Source organism: Kwoniella europaea, chromosome 1 (assembly GCF_036810445.1).
Source record: "Kwoniella europaea PYCC6329 chromosome 1, complete sequence".
NCBI classification, from domain to species: Eukaryota; Fungi; Basidiomycota; class Tremellomycetes; order Tremellales; family Cryptococcaceae; genus Kwoniella; species Kwoniella europaea.
Window position 1 is genome coordinate 10,503,443 of NC_089487.1, and position 25,097 is coordinate 10,528,539.

The window sequence follows — 25,097 nt, forward strand, 5'->3', positions numbered from 1 at the left end:
CTACTGTATATATACATACAAAGATACTGAATCATCAGCAAGTCTCTTGTAACCGTACTGAACCATCCTCATTTATCGTCAACAATGGCATCATTCTCCTTCCCTCCTGCGTTCCCCCTCGTTGGTCTGCCAATCGTAGCAGCCATGGTTCTCAACGTACGTATCGCAGCCCCAGGAGTAGGCTTTAATGGGACGTCGCGCTGACGTGTCAGATTTGGTATCAGGGCTATCAATCTTACAACGTGATAAAAGCTCGTAAAGAAGCGGGTGTCAAGTATCCTACTTTGTACGTTACTGAGTCTGAGGCCAATGCCGATCCTAAGAAGATGGTGAGTAGGGTGTCTCTTTTGACTAGGATTGTCGAGTCAGCAGACAAGACTTTCAAAGGTCTATTGAACCGAGAATGAGACTGACTCTGACTGGTGTTCCTTGTTCAAATTGTAGAAATTCAACTGTGCTCAACGAGCTCACGGTAACACCCTAGAGAACATTCCCTATGTTCTTGCTTTATTCGGTTATCTCAGTGAGTAGTGTTCTCACAAACGTCTGTAAATCACCACCATCGGATGTCTGGTTAGTCAAAATAGCGTGAAATATAACTGATCAAAGTTTCTTGTTAGGTCTCTTCCATCCTAAAATAGCTTCTATCCTTTTCACTCACTGGATCATTGGTAGATTCAGTTATACCGTGAGTCACAAGTTTCACCCAACCGGTGTAAACCCCTATTAGAGAGTGGTCAAGTTAACGCTCATCTTGATACAATATTGTAGGCTGGTTATTCAAAAGGAAATCCATCAGGCAGAGTAAGTCCCCTCTTCATTCAACATCCATCCATCCAAATCAAATCAAATCAAATCAAATCAAATCAAATCAAATCAAATCAAATCAAATCAAACCAGACTGACATCTGCTGACATTTGATGTTTGATTCGATCTTATAGATGAGTCTACTTTACAAAACTTCTTATCTTGGTCTTGCCGGTATGTCTTCTTCTTCTGAGCCACACGTACCATATACCCGATACTGATTATTTGTTGATTTTGATCGGTTCTGGAATTAGGTTTATTCTTCGGCGCTGCCTATGTAGCTATCACCCAATCGATCCCACTCTTCTTATGAGCATATCCAAAATATGAGGGACAATAGATCATGTCATCTTGGGAATACATATATATAGATATGTCCATGTTAGACGGCAATGCAACAGATCATGCATATGGGATATGTATGTGCGACCGTATTACAGTCAGGATGCGACAAATCAGATATCTCATCTTACATGTATTTCTATCTCATTGGACACTCAGAGCTTATAACATATATTCAAACGGATTGATATAACATCATAAAAAGACTCATATCCATATTCATATTAATATACTAACATGGGTAGTTGAAAGAAAAAATAAATCACCTTACAGCCTTATAATATAGAAATCAAATACATAAAATCAAAACCATAACGAATATACATTTCCAACCCTCTCGTTTTCTTAATAATCATCATCACCCATATCCTCATCCTCATCATCTTCATCTTCATCCTGATCATCGTCCTCATCCTCTTGTTCAGCCTTAGCTTCAATCTTCTTCTTACCCATTGATATCCTAATTTTCGGTGCAGTGATCCTCTCAGTAGGGTTAGCCTTGAACATAGGCGTAGAAGTTCCACTGGTATTTCCCGAATCATCTCCTCCTGTTGAGATTGAAGCAGCGAGTTTGGGATATTCGGTCGACCAAAGATTATCGAAGAACTCTTGCATATCTTCCGCGGCGTTATAGACCCATGATCCCTCTACGTTATATGTCCTGGCATTATCCCATAGGAGGTGCATGTCAGATTTGAGATTCTGAACAGTATATCCAGGTTTACCAATTTTGGTTTTGATCTGAGACAAGGCGATAGGTTGGGCGATGATAGCGTAATAATCTGGGTAATCCTACAATTCATCAAAAGCAACTATCAGTCATTGTTCTACTGGAAACGAGCCGTTTACATGGCAAAGGCTGCTCACTCTCTTGCTGACAGGAGTCAAGAAGAACTGATTTAGATCTTCGCCTACCTCCGATTTCAGCTTATTTGTCTCATCGAACAACTTTCTCATGAATGCCAGTTCAGGACCTGATATCGGTGCTGCTCCACCAACAGCTCCACCGATCTTTCGTCGTTTCTGCTTGACCCACACCAAACTATCAGCTCGGGGCTCAATCATATCTATACGGAGGGAAGGTTGTACTCACAGTGGATGGAACTACATCATCACCACCCAACGACGGCGTCGCACTCTTACTTGGTCTACCTCTTTTCTTCTTCAATCCACTGACCGGTAGAGGTGTGATGGGAGTTTGCGAAGGTGGACTGGTCGAATTATCATTTTCATTGTCCTCGTCTTCCTCATCTTTCACTGCCGATTTCGTTGCCGATACGGCGGTACTATCCAACGGTTTACCTTCCGCTTCAGCCTGAGCTAGAAGTTCATTCATTCTTTTCCTTTCTGCTCGATTCGCCGCCCGTTTCCTCTTCCTATCAGCAGCTTCTTCCACATCATCATCCGAATCTTCAAGAGCAGCCAGGAACTGATCATCCGTTAGTCCATCCGTATATCGCACTTCGTTCCTATTTCTTCGACCTCTACCTTGTTCTTCCTCATTGGCAATTTGCAATGCCATCTCCTGTCCTATATCTCTTCGGTAGAACGGAGGTAGTTCCGATTCCTGCATCAAAGCAGGAGGTAATTCACCAGGTTTACCAGTCGCTTTCCAGTTCTCAACTTTGTTCGCTTTTCGTTCTTTGTCCATCTCGGTGAAAATGCCTAATTCTTCATCTCCTCTAGCTAATAGCTCGTTCAACTCGTCATCATCCAACTCGTTAGTTTCCTCGTTATCGTCATCAGGATTGGTCTCGAAAGCCTTCGCTAACAAAGCTTCGTATTCTGCACCAGTAGTGACATCATCGAATTTACCAGCTTGGATGACTTTTCCATCAATGGCCAATTTCTGTTGAGCTCTAGCTAGGACGAGTTCTTCCACTGTTCCAGAAGAGATCAATCTGAGTACTCGGACCTCTTTCTTCTGACCAATACGATGCGCTCGATCTTGAGCTTGTAAATCCGCGTGAGGGTTCCAATCGGTGTCGTAGATGATGACAGTATCGGCTGATTGCAAGTTTAGACCCAAACCACCCGCTCGAGTTGACAAGATGAAGATCTGGTAAGGTGATTGCGGATCGTTGAAAGTCGATAATAGTTGTTGTCGATCTTCAGCCTTGGTACTACCGTCCAATCGACAGTATTTCCATCCTCGGTATTCGAAGAAATCGGAGACAATGGTCATGATCTCTGTCATTTGGAAGAACATGAGGACCTGTGTAATGTTAAAGTCAGCTTATCGTCCAATGATGCTGTTTCTCAAGACTTAGCTTACCTTGTGACCAGTCTTGAATAGTTTGGGTAAGATCCTATCTAACAATTCGAATTTACCAGACACTCTAATGATCTGTTCATCTGTTGTATTTCCAACAGTAAAGTCCTCATCTACTTCTCTAAACACGTAAGGGTGATTACAAATCTTTCGAAGTTGCATAAGAGCATTTTGTAGGTTCTGTCGTTTTTGCGGTTTACCACTGAGATCAAGATATGACAAGTCATCCATCAGCTTATTTGACTCCACTAGACATATTTAATCAGAGTGTGAAGAATAACTCACGCAGCAGTCAAATCCGTAGGTAATTGTTTGTATTTCTGTACACTCTCGTACAATTTCCATTGTAAAGCGGACATCTTGGTATAGATGACTTTTTCCACTTTATCCGGTAACTCAGATTCTACATCTTTCTTCAGTCTTCTCAATAAGAAAGGTCGAAGTACTTTATGTAGACGTTTGATGACCAACAGAGCTTCTTCTTCGTTCATCTCCATCTTTTCGCCACCTGTGTTGGCAAACGGCGCGTTGAACCATTCATCAAACGATTTGACCGAATTGAAGATTTTTGGTAAAGCGAAGTTCAACAAAGCCCATAATTCCGGTAGATTATTCTACACAAGATTCAGATCAATCCAACGTTGCCACACGACTAGAGTATAAATGCAATCATCACTCACCTGTAATGGCGTACCAGTCAAGATCAATCTATATCTACTCGAATAATGCTCATTCAACGTTTGACTCAATTTCGATTTAACATTCTTCATTCTATGTCCTTCATCAATGATCATGTGTATCCACTTGATCTTGGACAACATCGGTCTCTCCTTGATGATATATTCATAAGTCGTCAGGCAAACTTGGAAATCTTGAGCACGTAATCTTGGATATAATTCTTTTCTAATCGCAGGCGAACCTTTCAAAATCAAAGTTCTAACGGCTGGTGCCCATTTCTGGAATTCTAAAGTCCAATTCGTCAACGTTGATAATGGTACGATTACCAAGAATGGTCCAGGTTGTCGTTTACTTTCGATCAGATAGGTTATCAGAGATATGGTTTGAATGGTTTTACCAAGACCCTAATCAAGTGATACAGATGATCAGCATCATTGTTGTGTTTATGAACATCGATCACGGAAGTTGAGTATGTGAGATCTCACTCACCATTTCATCAGCCAAGATACCATTCAATCTATTGTTATACAAACTGATCATCCATTGTAGACCTTTGATCTGATAATCCTTCAGTGTACCTCCAGTAAGTATACTAGCCTGTTTGGTAACCTTCTCCTGAACCCTATGGGCTATCGCATAGTAATCGACTTTTCCTGCTTTCCTCTCTGCTCCAGCTTCTTCACCATCCTGCCGTCTAGCACCAAACATCTCTTCAGACGCCATACCTTCTTCTTGCTCGAAGGGTAATTCCAATTTCTGTTGATCTCGATGGACATCATCGTTCTGCTGTTCCACCACGGCAGCAGCGAGAGTCTCCAGGTATTGATCGGTCTGCTTGAGTAAATGTCCGATACGCGAATCTTTGGCTTCTCCTAATAAAGCCAGATAGGCATCTTCATCATCGTTCTTCAAAGCTTTCAGACGTTCCTTTGCTAATCTCTCGATACGTCTCTGTTCCTCTTTCTCAGTATCAGCATGAAGCTTCATCATCGCTCTACCCAATCTCTTCATTTTATCCGCTCCTGATCCTCTTGAGGTTCCTACACCAGCACCAATGAGATTTTGACCGTGTTCGCAGATGGAATTGATATACGCCAGATGTCGTTGTTTACCCCTTTGTTCTCGTTCCGTTCTCTGTCTTCTCTCGGCAGTTTCCGTAGCTCTAGCATCTCTAAGCGTATGTGTACGAAATCGTCGGAATTGAGATCGATCAGCTGGGACTTGAGTGGCTCCGTGCATAGCTCGAACGACATCTTCCCTGAGTAACCTCTGTTTGCCTAATAACCTAAGACTGAGCAATTCAATTCTAGCTTGAATACCAAGGTTACTTCCAGGTTTCTTATCTTCTCCATCGACGATACCTGGGACGTCTTTCGCACCTTGTTCACCTAATCCTGCGGTTGATGACATCTGTTCGAGCTCTTTCATTCTCCATGCCATTCGAGTCTCGACATATCGGTTTCTCTCCTCCATCAACAAGTATGGGTCGAGTCCTTTGGGCATGAGCGACGGGGCGACAAGACGTTGCATCTTGCTGAGAGGGTTGGCTACCTCATCATCGAACTTCCGATTGGCGTAGATGGAGGGATGGGTATAAGCATTGTAAGGGTAGATGAGGGAAGATTGGTCTAGTTCCATGGCGTATGGTGGTCCGGTGGGCACAACAGGTGCAGGTTCAGTCGCTGGTGGCGTGTCAACTTTTTCATTATCGCTTGATGCTCCTGATCCATTGACTTCTCCATCTATCTTTTCAGCTTCCTTTGGTGCCGGAGTAGTCTTTTCCGCTTCCGCATTGTCCTTATTCTGATCTACGGTATTCTGGACAACAGATTCGACGGTCTTGTCGGCTATTTTAGCTTCTATCCCGTTAAGAGGCGATTCAGGAAGGGGTTGACCCGCAATACCAGCTGGAGGTATACCTTGAGCTGCATTGAGGAGGAAGGAGGGAACGGGTTGACCTTTGGAGAGGGATTGATAGGCTTGAGCTTGGGAACGAAGCTGGGCGATTTGAGCAGGGTTCATCGATACATGAGCAGGTGTAGGTGTAGGGGCAGGAGCTGTTGAAGGAGAAGCTACGAGATGGACAGCAGAGTCAGAGCCCGTACTGCCAAGGATGCGCATTTTAGCTCACCTCCATTGCTTGGTCCAGCGGGTGAATCACCGTTAGTATCTTGTTGAGCTGAAGCCGCAGCAGCTTTGGCTTGTTTTTCAAGTCTAGGTGAATAGTTAGTCAGCTGTTACACAAGAATTCGAGATCTTGTTTTAGCTCACTCAATTTGTCTAGCTCTGGCATACATCTCCAGAATCATCATCAGTTTCCCTAATTCCGAGGAAGTCTCCCTCGTATGCCCAGCAGCTTGAAGTTCTGCTGTTCTCTGAGGGTAATGACATCGCTAGTTAGCTATGATAGACTGCAGTGTGATTGAGTGATATAAGAGATCTTGGAATGATCCGACATACTTTTCTCAACATTGTCAGTTTCGCTAGATCCATCCCTTTCACCAATTCCAATTTCTTCTCTTCGTCTAGCATCACTGGATGTCTAGGTGCAGTAGCACTGGGAGCAGGTGAAGCGGTCGCTATTGGTGCGGTGGTAGGAGGTAGAGGTGTTGAGGCATTGGCTGGGGTAGGCGTGGACGTCTGTGGTATAGCTGTAGGTGCTTCGATAGGTGATGTAGAGACGTCGTTCGCCGGTGGGATTGGTGTTGATGCAGATGCGGATGCAGGTGTAGGTTCAGGTGCGGTTGGAGTTGGGTCAGATGCAGGGGGAGCAGGAGCGGGAGCGGGTGTGGGTTCCGACATGATGGGCGATGTAAAGAGTGACTTGGTTTATGTATTGTTGAAATCAGACGCGTCGATGGTATCGCGCAATGTTGAGGGAGGGTATGCTTGAATTGACAACGACGCCGACCAGAAATGTATGGATGGTCCCTGCTCAGCTTTCCGCTATTCGCCGCTATCTATATCAGCGCTGGATCACAGCTGCTGTGTTGCCTGATACAGATGACCACAGTGGACGAGTCGAGTGGAGGTGAGATGGTTAATTATGTTCTGATAGACGTCGACGTGAATTGCCAACGAGGGAATAAGGTGATTAAACGGTTCGAGCAAGAACAGCAGAAGACAGCAATCAGCAATCAGCAAAACAACGTACAACCGTAAAGGGACATGTGGCAAATGACGGAATTATACTCCAAGCTGGCCGGGGATATGTATTGTGGCGGATTGGTCGCATCCAAATGTCTAAATAGCGCTGCACCGTATGCATCAGCCAGATATTTATTGTTGTCATTCGATTTGCATCGAAACACCACCATGCTATCTAAGTCATGCTGTTCAAGTCGTATAGACAATGTGCTTGCAGTCACCCTCTACTGTTAAATACTGTTATCTCTATATACAGCTGCATCAATGCCCCAAGTAGAAAGGGATGAAATAGGAGAACAAGTTGATTACGTCTATATATGAATATAATTTCATCTACACAATGAAGAAATGCAAACAAGGAAAAGATGAAATGCTGAGAGTTATATGCACATAGATGATAAGGGAGAGTAACGAAATGCAGTAACGGTGAAGACTAGAACAGAAAAAAAGATCCTGAGAACCAAAATGATAGATGATAGATCGAAGTTGAAATTGAAAGGCAACATTGATGATGTCGAGGGAGTCAAGAGTTGTTTGCTTGTCGATTCAGATCTAAACAAACAGGTGGGTGGGCGAACAGTCTAGTCTGATGAACCGACCGAAGATGTATTGGAAAAGCTATAATTCTCATACCCTCCTTCCAACCTTCTGGCTTTATCCCCATTGTCTATACACAATACTGTTGAGTCCGAGTTCACTCTGCGTCATGACGATTGAAAGATTGGTAGGTGTTGTGATGAAATACCATACTAACAACCATATGGTGAAATCAAATCGCCGAGAGAGAGTGTGTTGTTTAACAACCGAATTCGAGAGGTGACTCGTTTCAAGTCGATTCAGTCCAATAGATTTCTAAGATTCGACGAAATCGGTCTCCTTGATTCCTTTTCTCTGGCTGAATCATCGCCATCACCCTCTTCTTCCTCTAATTCACTCATTTCTTTCTCAGCCGGTTCTTCCGATCTGCCCCTCACATAACCTCTATCCTTCCCTGTTTGATCGATATGTCCTGCTCCAGCACCGATAGGAGAAAGGGATTTACTAATCCTCGGTAATACCAAATCCAATCCCCTTTCTTCTCCTTCTCGTTCTTCCTCTTGAGCAGGGTATATCCTCTCTAACGGTCCAGTTATAGCTATCCTAGCTAATTCAGGTGGTAAATGGCTACGAGAAGTGATTGGTTGTTCGTCTTCACCCCCGAGCTGGGCATGAGGGTGAGGATGATCTTCACCAGAGTGCGATCTAGATCTTGAGAATCTGATATTCTCCTGATGAGTTTGTGAAGGTTCAATATTACCTGGATAAGTAGGTTTGATAATTGATTCAGGTATCAAGCTAGGTGATGATCTCCTTCGTTTGATAGGTAATGGTGTCCAGCCCTGTCCTTCTCCCTGAGTCTGAGTCTGTTGAGTATCAGGTCGAGAAGAACTGCTTGTAGATAAAGGTGAGAGTATAGCTGGTAGATATGAAGATTGCGATATAGGTTCGAGGACCGATGGGAAAGGTCGTTGAGTATCTCGACTGTTGATATCCCAATTAGGCGAAATAGGTGGTAATCTTCCACTTGTATCGCCACTTGTCGGAGGATGATGATAATGATGACGATGATGATGTTGATGTTGATAAGAACGTGAAGAGGATGAAGTCGTTGAAGGATAGGTCGGATATCGGGGTAGACCAGTCGGATGATGCGAGTGGCTGTTGGGGTCAGATTGCGAGTGAGAGTGCGAATGAGAATAAGAATGAGAGTGAGACCTCCTATGGTGATGATGTGAATGATGTGAACGATCGTGATCTGCTTGTTTCCCTTTATCTTCCCCTACGCCACGATCCCTTTGTTCATGTTCCCATTGTTCGTAAGGTGACGGACTTCTCAGCGATATCGCACTGCGTGGCGGTGGTAGATCATCGTGATACGAAGATGCGAACGGTCGCGGTTGATGAACTGGATCTCATCGTTAGAACAAGTAAAAAAAGCAAAATCACTCAGTATCCACAATCATACAGTCATTCTGAAAATCGAAGGGATGACAACTCACTCATCGGTTCATGGTAATTCGATCCAGCGGAAGAAGGAGGATCTAACAACAATCTAGTCGAAGCGGATGAATTCGAACTTCCAGCCCAAGCCGATATCCTCTCTCTATCATCTCCATCAACCGACAACCGGCGAGACCTAGGTGATTTTTGCAGATCCTCATAATCCGCTGGATCCTCTCCTTCAGGTATCCCACCATTCACCATTATCGCCTTTCGACCCTTTTGACGTTGATTCTGTAATTTTAATAACGACAAACAACGAAAATTACATAACGTCAGTCAAAGACGTTCGATCATGTTTCCGTAATTTAATTGACAAATGATAAACCGAACAACGATCATCTCTATGGGTCAAAGGCCGAATGACCTTACAGACCATTCACTCAGCCATCCAAAGGATGTTGTTCCAACTCACTTGGAACCATACTTGAACTTGCCGAGGTGTCAATCCAATCTCCTGTCCCAACTTCTCCCTATCTGCTCCTGTCGGAAATTTAGTCTGCGGGAGAAAGGCAAAAGTGGTTGTTAGTGTTACTTTATTCCTCTACGTGAACCCTAGAAGGACAGATCAAATTTACGGCATGTTTACGGTAACATGCATTTGGCGGTTTGAACAGACAAAAAAAAGGAAACTCACTTTTCTCCAAAGTCTCGTCAAGCCCGATTGCTGCATGTGAGTCATCAAGGCTCGAGTCCTCTTTTTCTTGTACCCACCCATAGGATAAGGTTGTCCAGATTGCAACGATGAAGTGCCCGTATGACTTGATCCGCTAATACTCGACCCTCCGGAATGTTCTCGTTGCATCGAGTAAGAGTGGTGGGAATGTTGGGATTCATGAGAATGAGTTCGACTTAGAGGTTCACCATGTTGATGAGGTCGGTTGTGTAGACTAGAAGACGACGAAGGAGAATTTTGCGGTACTTGATGAGAATAGTAAGAGGAACTGCGATCAGCTGCAGAAGTGAATGCCTCGGGAGGTCGGAAAATGGTAGGATATCGAGTTGAGTGAGTCGTCGTTGTTGGCCTGTCAAGATGTAGTGATTGGTGTTGGATTACCGAGCTCTCAGGTGAATGAGAATAAGAGCGAGGTTGGAACGAAGGTAGATCTGGTCTATTATGGTGTGCTGTCGAGGAGGATGAGGAAGAAGAGGTAGAAGCGACTATATGGGGAGGTGGTGGTTTTGGAGGAGGCGGGAATATCGGTCTGTCCTGTGGTTCTGGGCGTCTTCCATCGGGTCCAAGCCATTGTTGAGAGGATGGTTTGGGTGCATAATACCGTCTTTCAGCGGTGACATACGGTGCCAGGGGTGGTGGTCCGACTTGATTCATGGCATTTTGAGCATATTCCGAGCGGGGTGGTCTGAACCTTGATCCCGCGGAGCTTGGTCCGGGTTCGTTAAAGTGAGAAGGGTTAGGTAACGATCGTTGCATTGGCTTTGGACTGGTAGAACGTCCAAAAGGCAGATCGTATGTCGAACGAGGTCGAGATCCACTTTCTCCATATGGATGTGGTTCATTGCGGTGTAGGAACGATGAACCGGAAGGGTCAGGGGGCGAGGTGATATCCGGCAAAGACCGGACGGATCTTCGCTCTTCCCCCATCCTTGGGTCTGTCAAAATCAAAAATACCACATCAACTCGCTATTGTGAATTAGAGCAGATGGTAAAGCGTGAACATGACAATGATACACGAAAGTAGAATTCCACATACCAATGTAATATTCACGTCCAAATTGCGGCTGGAGTCGGGTGGATCGGTGTAAACCCTTCTTTTGTTCAGATTCAATTACAATTTTCAATTGACACCAGAAAGAAGTGTTGTGATGGAATTCGTAACTGAGGGAGAAGTGCGACATCGCGGTGAGTCAGTATGTGAAAGGAGTTCCATCAAAACCTGTCTCACAGTCTATTGGCTTTGGGTGGAGAAGGAACCTTGATCACTTACGACGAGCAACTGATTAAGGTTGTTTTGAAAAATCAGCTTCTTTGTAAATCTCCATATGACGATCTCAACGAGATCTTTCGGCAGAGCTGAACGAGTGAATGGTCATTAGTAATCCTTCTACAATTATGTAGAAAGTGATAAGAGTAGAAAAAAAGTTTAAATCTCGAGATTATGTATAAATATAGACGGACACAATTGAATGAATCAAATCAACATCATCATATGGATGGAAAGTTCTGATATCGCTCAAAGAGAGGTCGAGCACCGTTCAGCACGGTGATAGACAGAGAGACACATGTACATCTGATTTTTTTCGAGAAGGCAAGTTTAGGATTCAGAGGAAAGATCGGACGTTAATTTGTTCCTGAAGGTCCCTATCAATAGGTATGGATAGTCAAAAGAATGGGAATCGAACGTAAAAGAAAGTGAAACGGAACGAAGTAACATACTATCCGTACTATATGCAGCGGCGAGACCCGTAGCCAAGCGCTTGAGAGAGGAGACCGATATCAGGGAAGCGAGACCGAATAACAAGCCAATGGTGAGATAATGCGATTTACACAACGAGTTTCGTGAACTTTAAAAAAGGTAAGAAAGAAAAGGTAGAAGGAAATAAAGGTAAGAAGCATAAGATGATGGTAGAACGTGGTGTTAGAGAGATTTTAGGGGACCGCCGGGAACAAATCCTGTTTAGCTAATGTTTCTGGCATACGTGCGTCTTTTTTCATGGTGATCCTCATGGAAGATGAGAAATTGATATGACGCTAAAGAAGCGTCAAAATGGAAATTTTGGTGTACCCAAGGTTGAGGAATGTCAGGATTGGGTTAGAGTCCATCATCCGAAAGTCAAAAGTTAATTTTAGGGATGAACAAGAACTGCTGTGCGTTTGACGCTTGTATCGGGGATTTTCGAGATTCGATTGTTCGTTGTGATCATCGAGTGAAGAGTCCCAGTGGTAGTATGGTGGAATCTCCGATCTCGAAACCTTTGAACAAGGGTTCTTGGGAATTCAAATGATTCGTCATCTTATTTAAGCGGAGTACCTGGCGCCACAACGCCTCGGTTAAGGGAAACAATTCCCCGCTTGACTCAGGTATGGTTAAAGAGCGTGTTTCATGTTGAGTCAAGAACAATGAACTTTGGACTCTTTTATCGACAAAATGAGAGTTATGTGGCGGATCACATGAAAGAAGACCGAGGGGGCACAGACGATGGAAGATCTACTCACGAAAAAGCAAGATGGGAATATCCTTTTTGTTAGCTGGAAGGAGTCATTTCCAGGAGCGATGTTGGTCGAGCGAGAACCGTTTACGTGCTATCTGTGTTCGCAGTGCCAAGTGGACCGGGGTTGGTGGGTCGAACGTTGTTATATCTGCGGGATTGCGACCAGCCTTGACGAATCTGAAGAGCTCAAGGACCTATCGGGTATTTTCAGCAAAGCCTGGTCAGCGGCTTGAAGACAGAAGAAAGAAAGAAAAGGATCCGACAATGTGCTCTTATGGTTCAAGAGCGGCAGTGCGACGTCCCGAAAAGTAGCCGGACGAATGGCAAAGTGGGACTTACCTGTAGGGATGCAAAGAAGTGGGAGCATTCACCGAAGGCCGATAGGGATGGTGGACTAGTAGCTCGAAGAATTTAGACGCCCTGTACGGGAATGGGCTGTTTAGACCTTGAAACAGCTGTTCATGCACGATCGACATTAGCTCTTCAACTCTATTTTTTAGGTATCCAGTCATGTCAAGCAACGAACAAGATAGCGTTCTCCAACGCAGGCTGGATGAGCGAGACATGGGTGGGGAGGTCACAAGGATTTCAATATAGAATGAGAATTACTGTCCAAGGAGTAGGAAAACAAAAATGATCTAGATGACTAATCTGGAACACTCACACGGAACAATTTCCAGATTTAACCTTCCCTGATATCTCGATCCCTCTAACAGCACGTACGTTTTGATTTAGATGAGTGATCCATAAAGCTTGGCGATCTGTCATCTGCAAGGAGACAAAAGCTCATATTCAGCTGAATTGTCTTCTGCATAGGCAGTCTCGGGTGGTGGGGAGGAAGTCTACGACGACGCAATTGAAGAGGCTAGAACCTTGTGCGAAGTAGCAAAAAGCTGTGATAGCAAGTCGCAATTGAGACAAGAGAAAGAGAGAATAGTTGGTCAGAAAGAGGTGGAGGACAGAGAGAGTCTGGCCTGATTATATACAGAACAGGTATTATTCGAGCTCCCCTCCATCGACATACGGTTCGGAACTGTGAATCCAAGCGTACCACTTTCCGACATTCTCTTTCGGATTTCCGATAACGATCATGATAGTGACGATATAAGAAGTCAGATCCGAAACATCATGAAATCGCTAAACCTATACAACCATCACCATCAAAAGCCACAGACCACCAAGTGGAATTAATCACCAGTCTAGTCAAAGTCTAACGGATCCGCCATCGGATCCGCCCATACCACAAGCGTAGAAACAAAACCCAGCCCAGCCCGAAGTGATGATGAATAGAGCATTTCAGTATGAAGGTGGAATGAGAAGTACAAAATCCGGATAACAGAAGATTTAAACTTCGAACTCACTAGGTTGACCGAAGACCTGTCAGATGTGCGCGGCTGGATCTGAATTCCGACTATGGATTTGAAGATGGTGGAAAGAAAGAAAGATACAATTGATGGTTGGAGAGTCGAGCTATGACACCTTTTTAAAATCACCTTCGAATAGGGTAGACGTGGTGATTGATCAATTTGAGGGCTGTTGACAATCCGAGAGATGACCCCAGATACCGCCTGTCGAAGACCCAACTGATAGATGTGGTATATCCAAGTGGGTGAGTCAAGGTCGATGAGAAAGAAAGAAGTTGATCTGATGATGATGTGTCGTGTAGTGTGCGGTGTGGACGGAATGGTTGATCAAAGGTATGTTATGTTATGTTATGTGATTTGATTTGATCTTTCAATTAACCCACCTCGGCTGATGGGCAAAGCGTATTGTATCAGGTCAAATCAGATCAAAATGAGTGTTTTCCTCTTTTCTTCACAAATTCCAATAAATCGACGGGGTTTGCTTTTGATGGCGGGGACCGATAAACTGGTTAAGGTCAGACCAGCCTCAAGAGTGGGGGAGAAAAGAGAAAAAAGAAACAAATCCGCAGTTGATGGGATGAGTGTTTTTGTTTTTCTTTGGTCAAAGGGCGTCATTGATGGACACGAACACAATTGAAAGAAGATATGCAGAAGGACAACCAAAATCAACCTTGATTCTCTCTCTCTTCCTCAACATGGGTGTGTGTTACCACGCGGGTCCGAGCATCAATGATCAACTTGCCATTCGACCTGAACCTGAAACGCACAATCCTCCCACATCCCATCCTTTAATCCTGGTAGACATGTTTTACAGTGGATTTGATCTGATCGGAAGTTTACGACAGTATACCATGTATAAAATACAGTGGTACCTGTACCTGATCTAATCTTAGGACCAACCTGGACAACTGACGAGTGACGAGAAACTATGGAATATCTGACATTGACATGATTCAGTACAGTACAATATCCGACTTCCTTTTGCAAGACAGAGGACTTCCACAACAGCAACGCAAAGGGGATCAACTGGTATATATATAACATATTATTGATGACGACGGGGCGGTGGCGTACAACAAAAAAGGAGGATTAAGCTCGATACCGAAAAGCTTAAATACATCAAAGCACATCAGCTGTCCCACTGAAGAAACAATTACGACGTCTTAATTAACCTGACTGCCAATCGCACGACTGTACCAAAAGTGGGGGAAAAAGCAAAAATGCAGGGATACTACTGTATATCTGATCTGCTCTCGAGCCACCACAGGTATCTATGTCGCTCTGATCGGTTTGATCATTCAACATTATTTATGTTGTCAGTTACCAAGAAAGGTACAACGGACAACCAGAAAGCAGTTGAATCGTACCTCGAGGTGGGTGTAAGTAAAATCACGAGATACGACGTTCATCCCATTCCATTGAAGGTATGTCGGTTTTCAACCCAATTCAATTCTTAACACTTTATGATAATTCTCTAGGTACCTACAGAGCAGTACACTAAGTTAGCTCACCCTCCGTCCTAGCGGTGCGGAAGGACCACAATCACATGTACGGTATCGTGTCATAGCGCTAAGTATGCATCATCGACATGATCAAAACAGATAGCGATACAGATAGACTAAAAGTGCAAATACAAATACAGCCCGTGAGATCGCTCTTATTGAAAAGATTTCCATAGATCGCTGAACATATCATCCATTAACTCCTACACCAAGTAATGGATCCACATCTACATGATTTGATTTATCCTTGTCCTTGTTTCTTGTGATCACCCCTAGTCCAGCTAGGGGATCGCTCTCTCTAGGTAGTTCAGCTGTGTTAGGTCTTCTGATATTTGTGTCCGACGATATCGGTCGAGGTCGGGGTGGCAATGGCGCTGTGGCAGGTGAAGGCACAGGTACGGGTGTTCTGGGTAATCCAATTGAAGGATTTGTGGAGGATGATGAGAGTGTTAGGCTGGGTTTGATCGACGAATTGCCATATCTGTTATGCGAAGGTACAGGATTCACTGATTGATTCGGAGGAGAGGGTAAAGAAGGTTGATTAGGCATGGTGGGATATTGTGATATTGTAGGTGTAACATCTTCAAAATCCAATGTATCCTTTTCAAAGTGGATATCTCTTGATTGTATCGGTTGTGTATGTGAGGTCGAAGAATCAACCCCATTCGTTGTAGCTGCTGGAGGTGGAAAAGGAACAGGAGCAGGAGCAGGAGCAGGCGTGGTCGACCTAGAACTGACACTTGAAGATTCCAATCCATCGTGCCATCCCCATTCTCTTACGATCTCTTCAGTCTCTTTACCCGCAGCATCTAGCAACCCATCTTTGATCCTTTCCAATCCCCTCCAAGCATTCTCCTTCCCCTTTTCGATCTCATGTCCATCTTCTGTTCCCGCAGGAGGGCGAAGTACAGAGAGCCATTCGGACATCGCTTTGCCCATACCCACCATCGCTAATCTCAATTCCGCCATTTCCAATTCCGCATCCTTCAGCGATTGCTGAGTTGCCACGCTATCTACAGAAGGTCGACTGTCAACGGGAGGGCGTGCCGGTTGTTGTTGTTGTGGTTGTGATTGAGAGGATGGTGTAGTCAGGAAGGAGCGAGGCAGAGCAGAGGTCGACGAGGGGATAGTGGAAAATGAGCCGACCTCTCTTGATGGTGTTCCAGGGGAGAAAGGAAGATTGGGGAGATACGAGTAAGCGGTCGCAGAATCGGGAAGGTTTTTCTACATAAGGTTGTGATCGCAATCGATTTCAATCAGCTGAGTATTCGCCCATGTATGCAATATAGACTTACACGCAAGTCAGCGACGGTAGCCATGAAAGTCTTATCTAGTCCAGCTGCCTGCGCTCTCTCAAAGAGACCTTGTGCCAGTCCGCCCATCCCTGCTCTTCCTCTACTTCCCCTTCCTGGTTCGACACGGACTGATGGGCGTCCATCAGTTGCCTGCTGCGATTGCTGACCTCGATTGATCTTTACCCCTAGAATATCTTGATTTTGCAGAACTACTTCTACTCCAGCTGCCGGCGATATGTTATTCTTCAGGTATAACGTCTGGGACAGGATGAGTGATGGCTCGAAGGGGTATGAAGGGGACGGAGATGGGTAGTGGAGTAATTGGGTTAGAAGAGTGGGATAATCCGCCTCGATTACTATGCATCCCATATATCAGCATGTTTGATCATTCACAGAGGGATCGGCACCACTTACGTTCATTCCGAATGAGCAACAACATCGCAACGCATACGAAATCTAACAATCCCAATCCCGGATCTTCGGCAAACACACCATCCCAGATACGCATAGCCAGTGGGAATGGAACTTCTCTTGTAAATATCAGACGTATCCATCGGCTGCGAGAATGGTCCAGCCCATCAGTCATATGCTCATGCCGCGGTTCTGTTAGCGACTGTTCACTTACATGGCCCATATTTGCGCTTCCACACCTTCCGTTTCTAGCCTCTCCCATAATTGTGGATCTATCCTCCTGATCAGGCTGGAATGTATGTTATTACACCTCGTTATTATAGGTGCTTGGGGTGCGTTGACAGATCGATTCCTCTGTGCATATACCTCATCAGCTACATCACCACAATTACCAAATCCTATGACAGTACACTGAAAATCGTACTTACGATTGGACCTTCTTCAGCTCTCCATTCGTAAAACTCCTTCGCACTCTTCATAATAGCCTGAAACAACTGGAAAGAATCATGTTCCACATGTCTCCTATCCAACGTAGTCCACATCGCCTCTTCCCCTTCCCCTTTCTCCACCTTGTTTGAGGTATTATCCTTCTGGTCTAAGCTATCTCTATCGACAGCTAAGAAGCAGCAAGCTAAGAGTTCGTGCATCCCCTGTCTATAACCTACATCGGGATTTAAGATCGAGTACAAGAAAAGGGAAGTCGTGAGGCTCTTCTTCACTCGAGGTAATTGGAAATAAGGTATATCCGGAAATGTCCTCTCGACATCTTGAGAGATGGTCGATCGTAGATCTACGTGAGAAAACCATGTTTTCCAAGGTGACGAGCTGTCCAACGATAGAGGATCCCACCCATTATTCTTCGATGAAGATGAAGAAGAAGCGAAAGCAGAAGAAGATGAGGAAGTGGAGGGGGAGTGAAAGTTATGATCTTCCGATCCAGTACAGTCGGACGCCCATCTTCCATCCGGAGCGATGAGGAACCGACGCCGCAGGGAGTTGTAAGCTTCTCTTGAGGTTGATACGGACGTGCTGAATAGACTGGGAGAGGTCGGTGGAGGTAGTAAGCCATGGTAGAACTGTAAATGCAACGACAGTGATAGTGAATCAGCTTGAACTGATGCACAAGAGAGCATGTTGTTATAACAAGTACTTTCAACTTACTCGCCAATATACCGACCTTAGGATTATCCCTCCATCAGCGGCAGCTTCACCCAAACCATTCTTAGTCAACGCAGTTGCTTTCAGACGACTTGGCGATATCAATGGATCCGAAAATAGAGCTTTCCAAGTTGATCTATCAGGATCAAATGGTGGAACATCAGTTGATGCCAAAGCATTCTTCTGTGGAGACTCACTGGATATACTGTGTTGATGGACGAGGGAAGACAGCTTCTTCCCTTGTAGGATCTACCATGTCCGGCCCATGTGAATAGGAATGATCTGAAATGCTGTTACTGGTTGCACAGCTGAGACAGCTTGAAGCATTGATGGGTCAAGTGGGAGGTTGATCCAACAAAGGAGAACGAGAGACCCAAACTTGGACAAAATACGTCACGCGAAGAATCCCTCATACTTGAGTGGTATGTTATTGCTGATTAGCATATCTTTGTAATCCGGCAGGTTCTTTGAATTAGCGGAGTCAAATTCGATTAGAAGGCGTCCTAATGACCTGTGAAACCGGCTAGATGACACCGGATTGACGTGATTGACATCACTAACTTCTCAACGAACATTGTCTATTCCCTTCTTCTCGACGGACCCATCTATCAAAATCAGCACATACATCATAACAGGATACGTGCTCAAAACGTCCAGACATGCCCCTTCGACTCCGACAGGCAGTAGCTGGACGACCGAATTTGCTGTCTACGAGGAATGTAGGGGTCATTTCAGTTGGAGAAAGGGGTTACGTCGTACGTATATGTGACAGCTTGTTCAATATGGATGTAGGGCTGATTCATTTGGGTGATAGGTATACCCTTCCGGATCGAATGTCGTCTTACTAACTTCTGAACTGGAATTGTCGGATACTCTACCATTCTGGTCTGCGTTGCCGCACAGGGCGTCCACCTCTAATCCGGGGGTGGTACAGGGTGTATGTTGTAGTAATATCGATCACCTAGTGAGTATCGTGCTCGAAGTTGAAGTTTTGTTGTCTAAGCTGATAATGACTCCGTTCTCAGATCGTTGCATGGACCGATGTCCATGTTGTATTCTGGCAATATCTCTCTACGAAGAAAGCGGGAAGCTGGAATGTTCATTCAACGATAGTCGCATCTAGCTCGATTAGCAGTTTGGACTTTAGAGCTGGTAAGCGAATAGTCATTCTCCTGACGAGTTTAGGTTACTCATGATGGTGTTAGGAATACTTGTGCTCGGTACGAAAAATGGAATCGAGTATTGGCGTATGGACCCTCAGGCCGAGGTGGTCGTATGGGATAGGTTATGGGAAAGGTAAATCTCTTCCCGACTTTCATTTTTAGCTAAGCTGATCATCATGTAGACCATATCCTACTCCTACGAGTATAACTCTATCACCCTCATCAGGACACATAGGATGGTTCAAAACAGTATGTCACCGGACCAATCTTACAATCTACGCTCTCACACTGAAGTTAATTTGGACAGGGTCAAAGATCAGCTTATATCCTAGCGACCGATCGGAACGGTCAAGCAGTCGGTATGGCTCAGGAGATCAGACATCCGAGGGAGATAGCTTGGATAGGATGGAGGAAGCCTACTTCAGGAAGGTAAGAGATTGTTGATACTGCGTATTATTGTTCAAGCTGATATTTCCTACTAGCTCCGATTCCCACCTTTACACTATCACCACTAATTCTGTGTTTCGAATTTACTCTCCTGTGCTAGATGATCCGTTATGGTTTCAGCTACTCTCATCGCTCGATCATAGAGCATTCGCAAAATCCATCAATCACCCCGCAGGAAAAGGAAAAGAGCCGGCACACAATGATTTTGGGTTGATGTGGGTATGGGATGCCGAGGTTCTGAGGGAAGTTGTAAAAGCAGAATTGGCAAGGATAAAGGAGAAGCACATCCAAGTAACGCAAGAAACGATGACGGTCATGGAAGGTTTAGAGTCGGAAGAGAGCGATATTATAGCATGGACAGGATCTGATGGGAATCTAGTACTACGGTCGATCATCGTGAGTCTCTGCTAGAAAGATAAGTCAGTCTAGAGCTGAGGTTTCAAACTTTCCGATAGAACATCGAAAGGAAACCGCCAACCTTGCTGAAGACACTTCCTCTCACGAAATGCAAACTCCCTCCTCTCTCGTCCCCCTCTTCATGGTCACCTGATACTCAACTTTTGCATATTCCAGGCTCTGTACCAAGCTTACTTGCCGTGCTTGCCCCCTCATCCGAATACCCTTCCATCACCTCCTATCGACTGTCGTTAGCCGATGTACTGTCTTCCCGATCATTGGCCATCACACCGACTTCTCGTTCGATGTCTGCTGATGAGGCAGGCCCAGTACAACTTCAACATCCCATCAGACGTTTCGCTCGTACACCAAATGGTCGAGGGCTACTCGCTATCGGAGACAATGGCGAGCTAGGCGCATGGTACAAACAGCAATTAAGTCTTCGACCTGGTAAATGGCATCTTGGACCTAGAGCGTTGATAGGGAAAGGTCATTGGCAGACACCTACTGTCCCGAGTGAAGCAGCTCTTTTCGCCAAGGGACGAGCTATCGTCTTTTACACCCAGCCAGCTGATGGCTCAGCTACAATCACACTGCAGCATCTCGATTCTGGATCTATGAAACCTCGAGAACCAATCATTCTACCTCATTTCGATCCCTCGGCCGACGATGATGTGGAAATGCTTTTAGCGGTGTCTGATATAGATGATGGATATAGCGGAGGAAGTCGACGTACGCAACGTGCTATCGTTACAGCGGCGACTAGGAATGGTGAAGCATGGGTATGGCGTGTGATTTCGAGGATAACACCTAAAGAAGGTGATTTAGAAAATCAACCTAATGTCCAACTGGTCTCGCATTATAGATTGCCCCTGAAGTCAGAACATGATGATCACGAGTGTAGACCCAAGATGATCTTGCCTGTGGATCCTATGGGATGGCATCAATCTGTCATTGACTGGACGACCGACACCCCTCTACAAGATATGATCCTGACTATCTCCACCGATGGTGATTTGGAATTCTGGACACCCAAGATTGGAGGTCATTTAGCTGGAGAGAAAGCTGATAATGAAGTCAAGCATGGAGATGCTGCCTGCGAACATGAAGGCACGGGTGGAGTCGAAAAAGGAGACGAAGCTTGGATTAGGTCTAGTACGGTGAGGACGGAAAGAAGTAATGTTATAATGGCTAGATGCAGTTCAAGGAAGAAAACGGTACTGGGTAGGTCTCTACTGAACATACACCCCCGTGTTGGAAAGGCCACTCAGCTGACGGCTCTTCTTCGTAGTCTGTGAGCTTGATGACGGACGACATGAGATGACTATATGGGATTCGAAAGTCAGCGAATTTTCGACCGGGTTAGAGCTGACGCATGTATTTGAGTGAGTTCTCAACATCAAATACCTTATGATCTAAAACTTACCCCATGACTTGTCAGGCAAGGTGACAGGATTCAGGATTTGGACTGGACGACTACTTCCGACCTTCAATCCGTTCTTGCCGTCGGCTTCGCTCATAAGGTAGTATTCGTATGTGAACAACGGATGTCGTACGTCGAAACCACACCTGGTTGGGCGCCTTTCCTCACGATCGATATGGAACGGTATACACCTGTACCGATCAGTGATTCAATTTGGCTCGCTGGAGGGTCATTGGCTGTAGGAACAGGGAACCAGATATACTTGTTTAGTCGATTCTTAGGTAGAGAATCTCCATCTTCATCACCTGCGGGGTCTATGAAAAGTGTGGCTTTGGATGAAGATGAGCCTGAAGATATTTTCCAATTGATCGCTCATAGGAATGGACCGTTGGTGGATTATCATCCGATCCAATTGGGACAATGTCTTCTTTGGGGTAAGTCCACTTGAACCTGACCCGTAAGCGAGAGATTTTATGGCTAACTCCCGAATTGTGCATACAGATAAAGCCGATCTAGTCAAGAGCATCCTTGTGGAATTGGTGAAAAGCTTAAAGAAATGTGAAGAGGATGGGAAGAAGAGAATACGTTTTCATAGATTAGACCCATCAGAATTCTATTCTAGGAAGCAAAAAGCTAAGATGATCAAAGCGGTAAGCTGACCTTGCAGTGTAGCCCTGATAGCGTGTACTGATGAATTCGACCAGTCAACGAATAAATACGATGGTCTATTTGATAGCTTTCAGCCTCCTCCTGAGTGAGTGAGATCCGTCTCTGCTGAATGATGCGTTTGGCTAATCTAGATGGTGGTAGTGACGATGAAGATGAGTTTACCGATAAGGTAGTGAACGAGCTTGTCGAACGGCTGAACGGCAGAGTTGCTCTTCCCTTATCGACCTCCGAGAAATCATTCTTAGCGACGATTGCTCAAGCTACCTTGGAGGTAGGTCCACTACAACATCATGGAATTTCGATGTACTGATGAAATGAAATTGTCGATAGGCGGAACAGCAGCGGCGATCACTCGACCTATGTGGCATGCGATACCTCATCTCGCTGAGAATGTATGTAAACTGGGATAGACTCTCATCATCCGATACACCCATATCATCTTCGTCAACGAACCTCCCCGATTTCATCCAAGCTACAAGAGATGAGCAGAGGAAGAATCATTTCTCTTTCCGTAATATAGTATGGGCAAGTCACAGTGAAAGTCAGGATTTGTTATTATCAGCTTCGAAGGAGACTCGTAAGGATGGAAAGATGTCATGGGAAGATGCGAGGAGGATGGGTGTTTTCTTATGGTTGAAGCCTTCTGAATCATATGTGAGCTATCTCGAGGTCTTTGGTTTTCTTCATCGCTTCATCCCCTGTGCTAACTATGTATACGTTTCGCCCAACTTTAGAAATCGCAGCTCGAGGATATCGCTCGAAATCGATTCATGCAAGATGAAGATCGAGACCCGACTTCATGCTCTTTGATTTTCTTCGCTTTGGGTAAAAAGAAAGTAGTTCACGGTCTCTGGAGACAGGCTCCAGGACATAAGGAACAAGCATTGATGCTGAAATTCCTAACGAATGATTTCGAATTGGACAGATGGAAAACTGCCGCTATGAAGAATGCTTATGCTTTATTGAGTAAACAAAGATATGGTAAGTGAGCCCATTTTTTTTCCTCGGTACTTTAAAATAGACTAATATGGGCTGGGACTATGTAGAGTATGCCGCTGCATTCTTCATGCTCGGTGGATCACCCAAAGATGCCATCAACGTCTGTCTACGCCATTTGAAAGATTGGCAACTTGGTGTAGCCCTTGCGAGAGTGGTTGAACCGAATGAGATGGAAGGTAAACCGATAGGACCAATCATGAGATGGATATTGGAAGAAACAGTTTTACCTATAGCTTTTAGGGGTGGTCATAGATGGTTGGCAAGTTGGGCGTTCTGGACTTTGGGTAGGAGAGATTTATCAGTTAGGATCTTGATAGTACGTTATTCCCCGCTCATCTTCAAATGACTAAAGGCGGAGAGATAGACTAATCTGTATTGCATCTGTGGATGTGCTTTAGTCGCCAATGAATATCATTGCTACCGACTTCTCGCCCGATAAACCTCTGGAAGTGGGTAATCCGGACAATGACGATCCTTCTTTACTCTTGATGTTCCAACACCTGAAATCGAAATCTCTACAAACTGCAAAAGGTACTAATGAAGTTTCGACCAAGTTGGAATACGATTTCGTATTACACAATGCTAGAGTCTTTTTCAGGATGGGTGAGTGACGCGTACATCATATTGACACACAGTGAAGACGATGGATCTGACGAGGTGAATTGTATATCTGAAATAGGTTGTCATAATCTCGCGTTGGATCTTCTGAGATCATGGTCCTTTGAAAGACCTTTCTTCCCTTCACGTGCCAAGCCCAAAACCCAAAATATCGCTCCTCCCACACCTATATCCGCCACCACTACTTCCACTTCACCTGTTCGACCTACCATAAGCGGATTGGACACTCTCACGGTAGGACACAGTAGAAGACCCACGTTCATGCTGACCAGTGAGAAGAGGAGAGAATCGTTATTTATGGATATAGATGTCCTAGCTGTTGATCATAGTAATGATACTTCCGCTGTACCTACACCTACGACCAATACTTCTCAATCACCTAGTCTTAATGGAATTGCGACTCCTCCGGAAGCGCAGGACGGTGAAAAGGAGGAAGTAAAGGATGCAGATGCAGAGGAGGTAGAGAGGAGTCCCCCGCCACCCAAGAAGATAGGTAATTTGATGAAAGAGTTGAAACAGGATGTTCAACAGGGAGCAATGGAGTTTAATATGGATAATTTCTTTTGATCGGTTTAGGTCTTTAGCGAGGTCTCAGTATGTTTTTAACAATGGATTGCAAGTTGTTATGGAATTAATTATGATTATTTTATGATACGTGTTCGAATTCTGATGACGAAGAGAAATGATAAACCTAGCATGATGAACTATGTCCTAGCTGTTGATCATAGTAATGATACTGCTGTACCTACACCTACGACCAATACTTCTCAATCACCTAGTCTTAATGGAATTGCGACTCCTCCGGAAGCGCAAAAGGATAAAGGATGCAGATGCAGGGAGAGGAGTCCCCGCCACCCAAGAAGATAGGTAATTTGATGAAAGAGTTGAAACAGGATGTTCAACAGGGCAATGGAGTTTAATATGGATAATTTCTTTTGATCGGTTTAGGTCTTTAGCGAGGTCTCAGTATGTTTTTAACAATGGATTGCAAGTTGTTATGGAATTAATTATGATTATTTTATGATACGTGTTCGAATTCTGATGACGAAGAGAAATGATAAACCTAGCATGATGAACTATATACCCTATCATTAACGATCTGATATATACAGTATAAATACACGATGTCTTTCACCTACCCATTTGATGTGGTATGTATCTGCCTTTGTATTGTCAGTCACAATTGTAACTAAA

General features: G+C 44.6%; 5 protein-coding genes across 5 annotated transcripts; 2 read left to right on the forward strand and 3 right to left on the reverse strand.

Moving 5' to 3' along the window:
* Window positions 1-84: 84 nt before the first annotated feature.
* On the forward strand, window positions 85-1,121 carry V865_003992 (uncharacterized protein; the record flags this gene model as incomplete). Its single annotated transcript, XM_066227777.1, has 7 exons — window positions 85-156; window positions 225-329; window positions 445-523; window positions 621-688; window positions 772-804; window positions 943-982; window positions 1,063-1,121. The coding sequence occupies 7 exons, from the start codon at window positions 85-87 to the stop codon at window positions 1,119-1,121; spliced, it is 456 nt and encodes a 151-aa protein (XP_066083874.1).
* A 374-nt stretch (window positions 1,122-1,495) lies between these two features.
* On the reverse strand, window positions 1,496-6,902 carry V865_003993 (uncharacterized protein; the record flags this gene model as incomplete). The annotated part of the gene is made up of 11 exons (XM_066227778.1): window positions 1,496-1,942; window positions 2,018-2,173; window positions 2,244-2,361; window positions 2,446-3,365; window positions 3,426-3,624; window positions 3,708-4,036; window positions 4,103-4,504; window positions 4,590-6,172; window positions 6,232-6,314; window positions 6,372-6,475; window positions 6,561-6,902. The coding sequence occupies 11 exons, from the start codon at window positions 6,900-6,902 to the stop codon at window positions 1,496-1,498; spliced, it is 4,683 nt and encodes a 1,560-aa protein (XP_066083875.1).
* Window positions 6,903-8,083: 1,181 nt separating this feature from the next.
* On the reverse strand, window positions 8,084-10,890 carry V865_003994 (uncharacterized protein; the record flags this gene model as incomplete). Its single annotated transcript, XM_066227779.1, has 4 exons — window positions 8,084-9,192; window positions 9,287-9,521; window positions 9,703-9,786; window positions 9,925-10,890. The coding sequence occupies 4 exons, from the start codon at window positions 10,888-10,890 to the stop codon at window positions 8,084-8,086; spliced, it is 2,394 nt and encodes a 797-aa protein (XP_066083876.1).
* Window positions 10,891-15,513: 4,623 nt separating this feature from the next.
* V865_003995 (uncharacterized protein) lies at window positions 15,514-18,444 on the reverse strand (the record flags this gene model as incomplete). Its single annotated transcript, XM_066227780.1, has 7 exons — window positions 15,514-16,548; window positions 16,620-16,975; window positions 17,034-17,176; window positions 17,245-17,384; window positions 17,459-18,106; window positions 18,192-18,324; window positions 18,386-18,444. The coding sequence occupies 7 exons, from the start codon at window positions 18,442-18,444 to the stop codon at window positions 15,514-15,516; spliced, it is 2,514 nt and encodes an 837-aa protein (XP_066083877.1).
* A 403-nt stretch (window positions 18,445-18,847) lies between these two features.
* V865_003996 (uncharacterized protein) lies at window positions 18,848-24,470 on the forward strand (the record flags this gene model as incomplete). Its single annotated transcript, XM_066227781.1, has 18 exons — window positions 18,848-18,943; window positions 19,003-19,152; window positions 19,214-19,340; window positions 19,394-19,484; window positions 19,534-19,600; window positions 19,659-19,780; window positions 19,834-20,194; window positions 20,254-21,418; window positions 21,486-21,579; window positions 21,636-22,051; window positions 22,119-22,267; window positions 22,322-22,371; window positions 22,428-22,557; window positions 22,617-22,940; window positions 23,021-23,267; window positions 23,333-23,601; window positions 23,684-23,888; window positions 23,965-24,470. The coding sequence occupies 18 exons, from the start codon at window positions 18,848-18,850 to the stop codon at window positions 24,468-24,470; spliced, it is 4,569 nt and encodes a 1,522-aa protein (XP_066083878.1).
* Window positions 24,471-25,097: the final 627 nt, after the last annotated feature.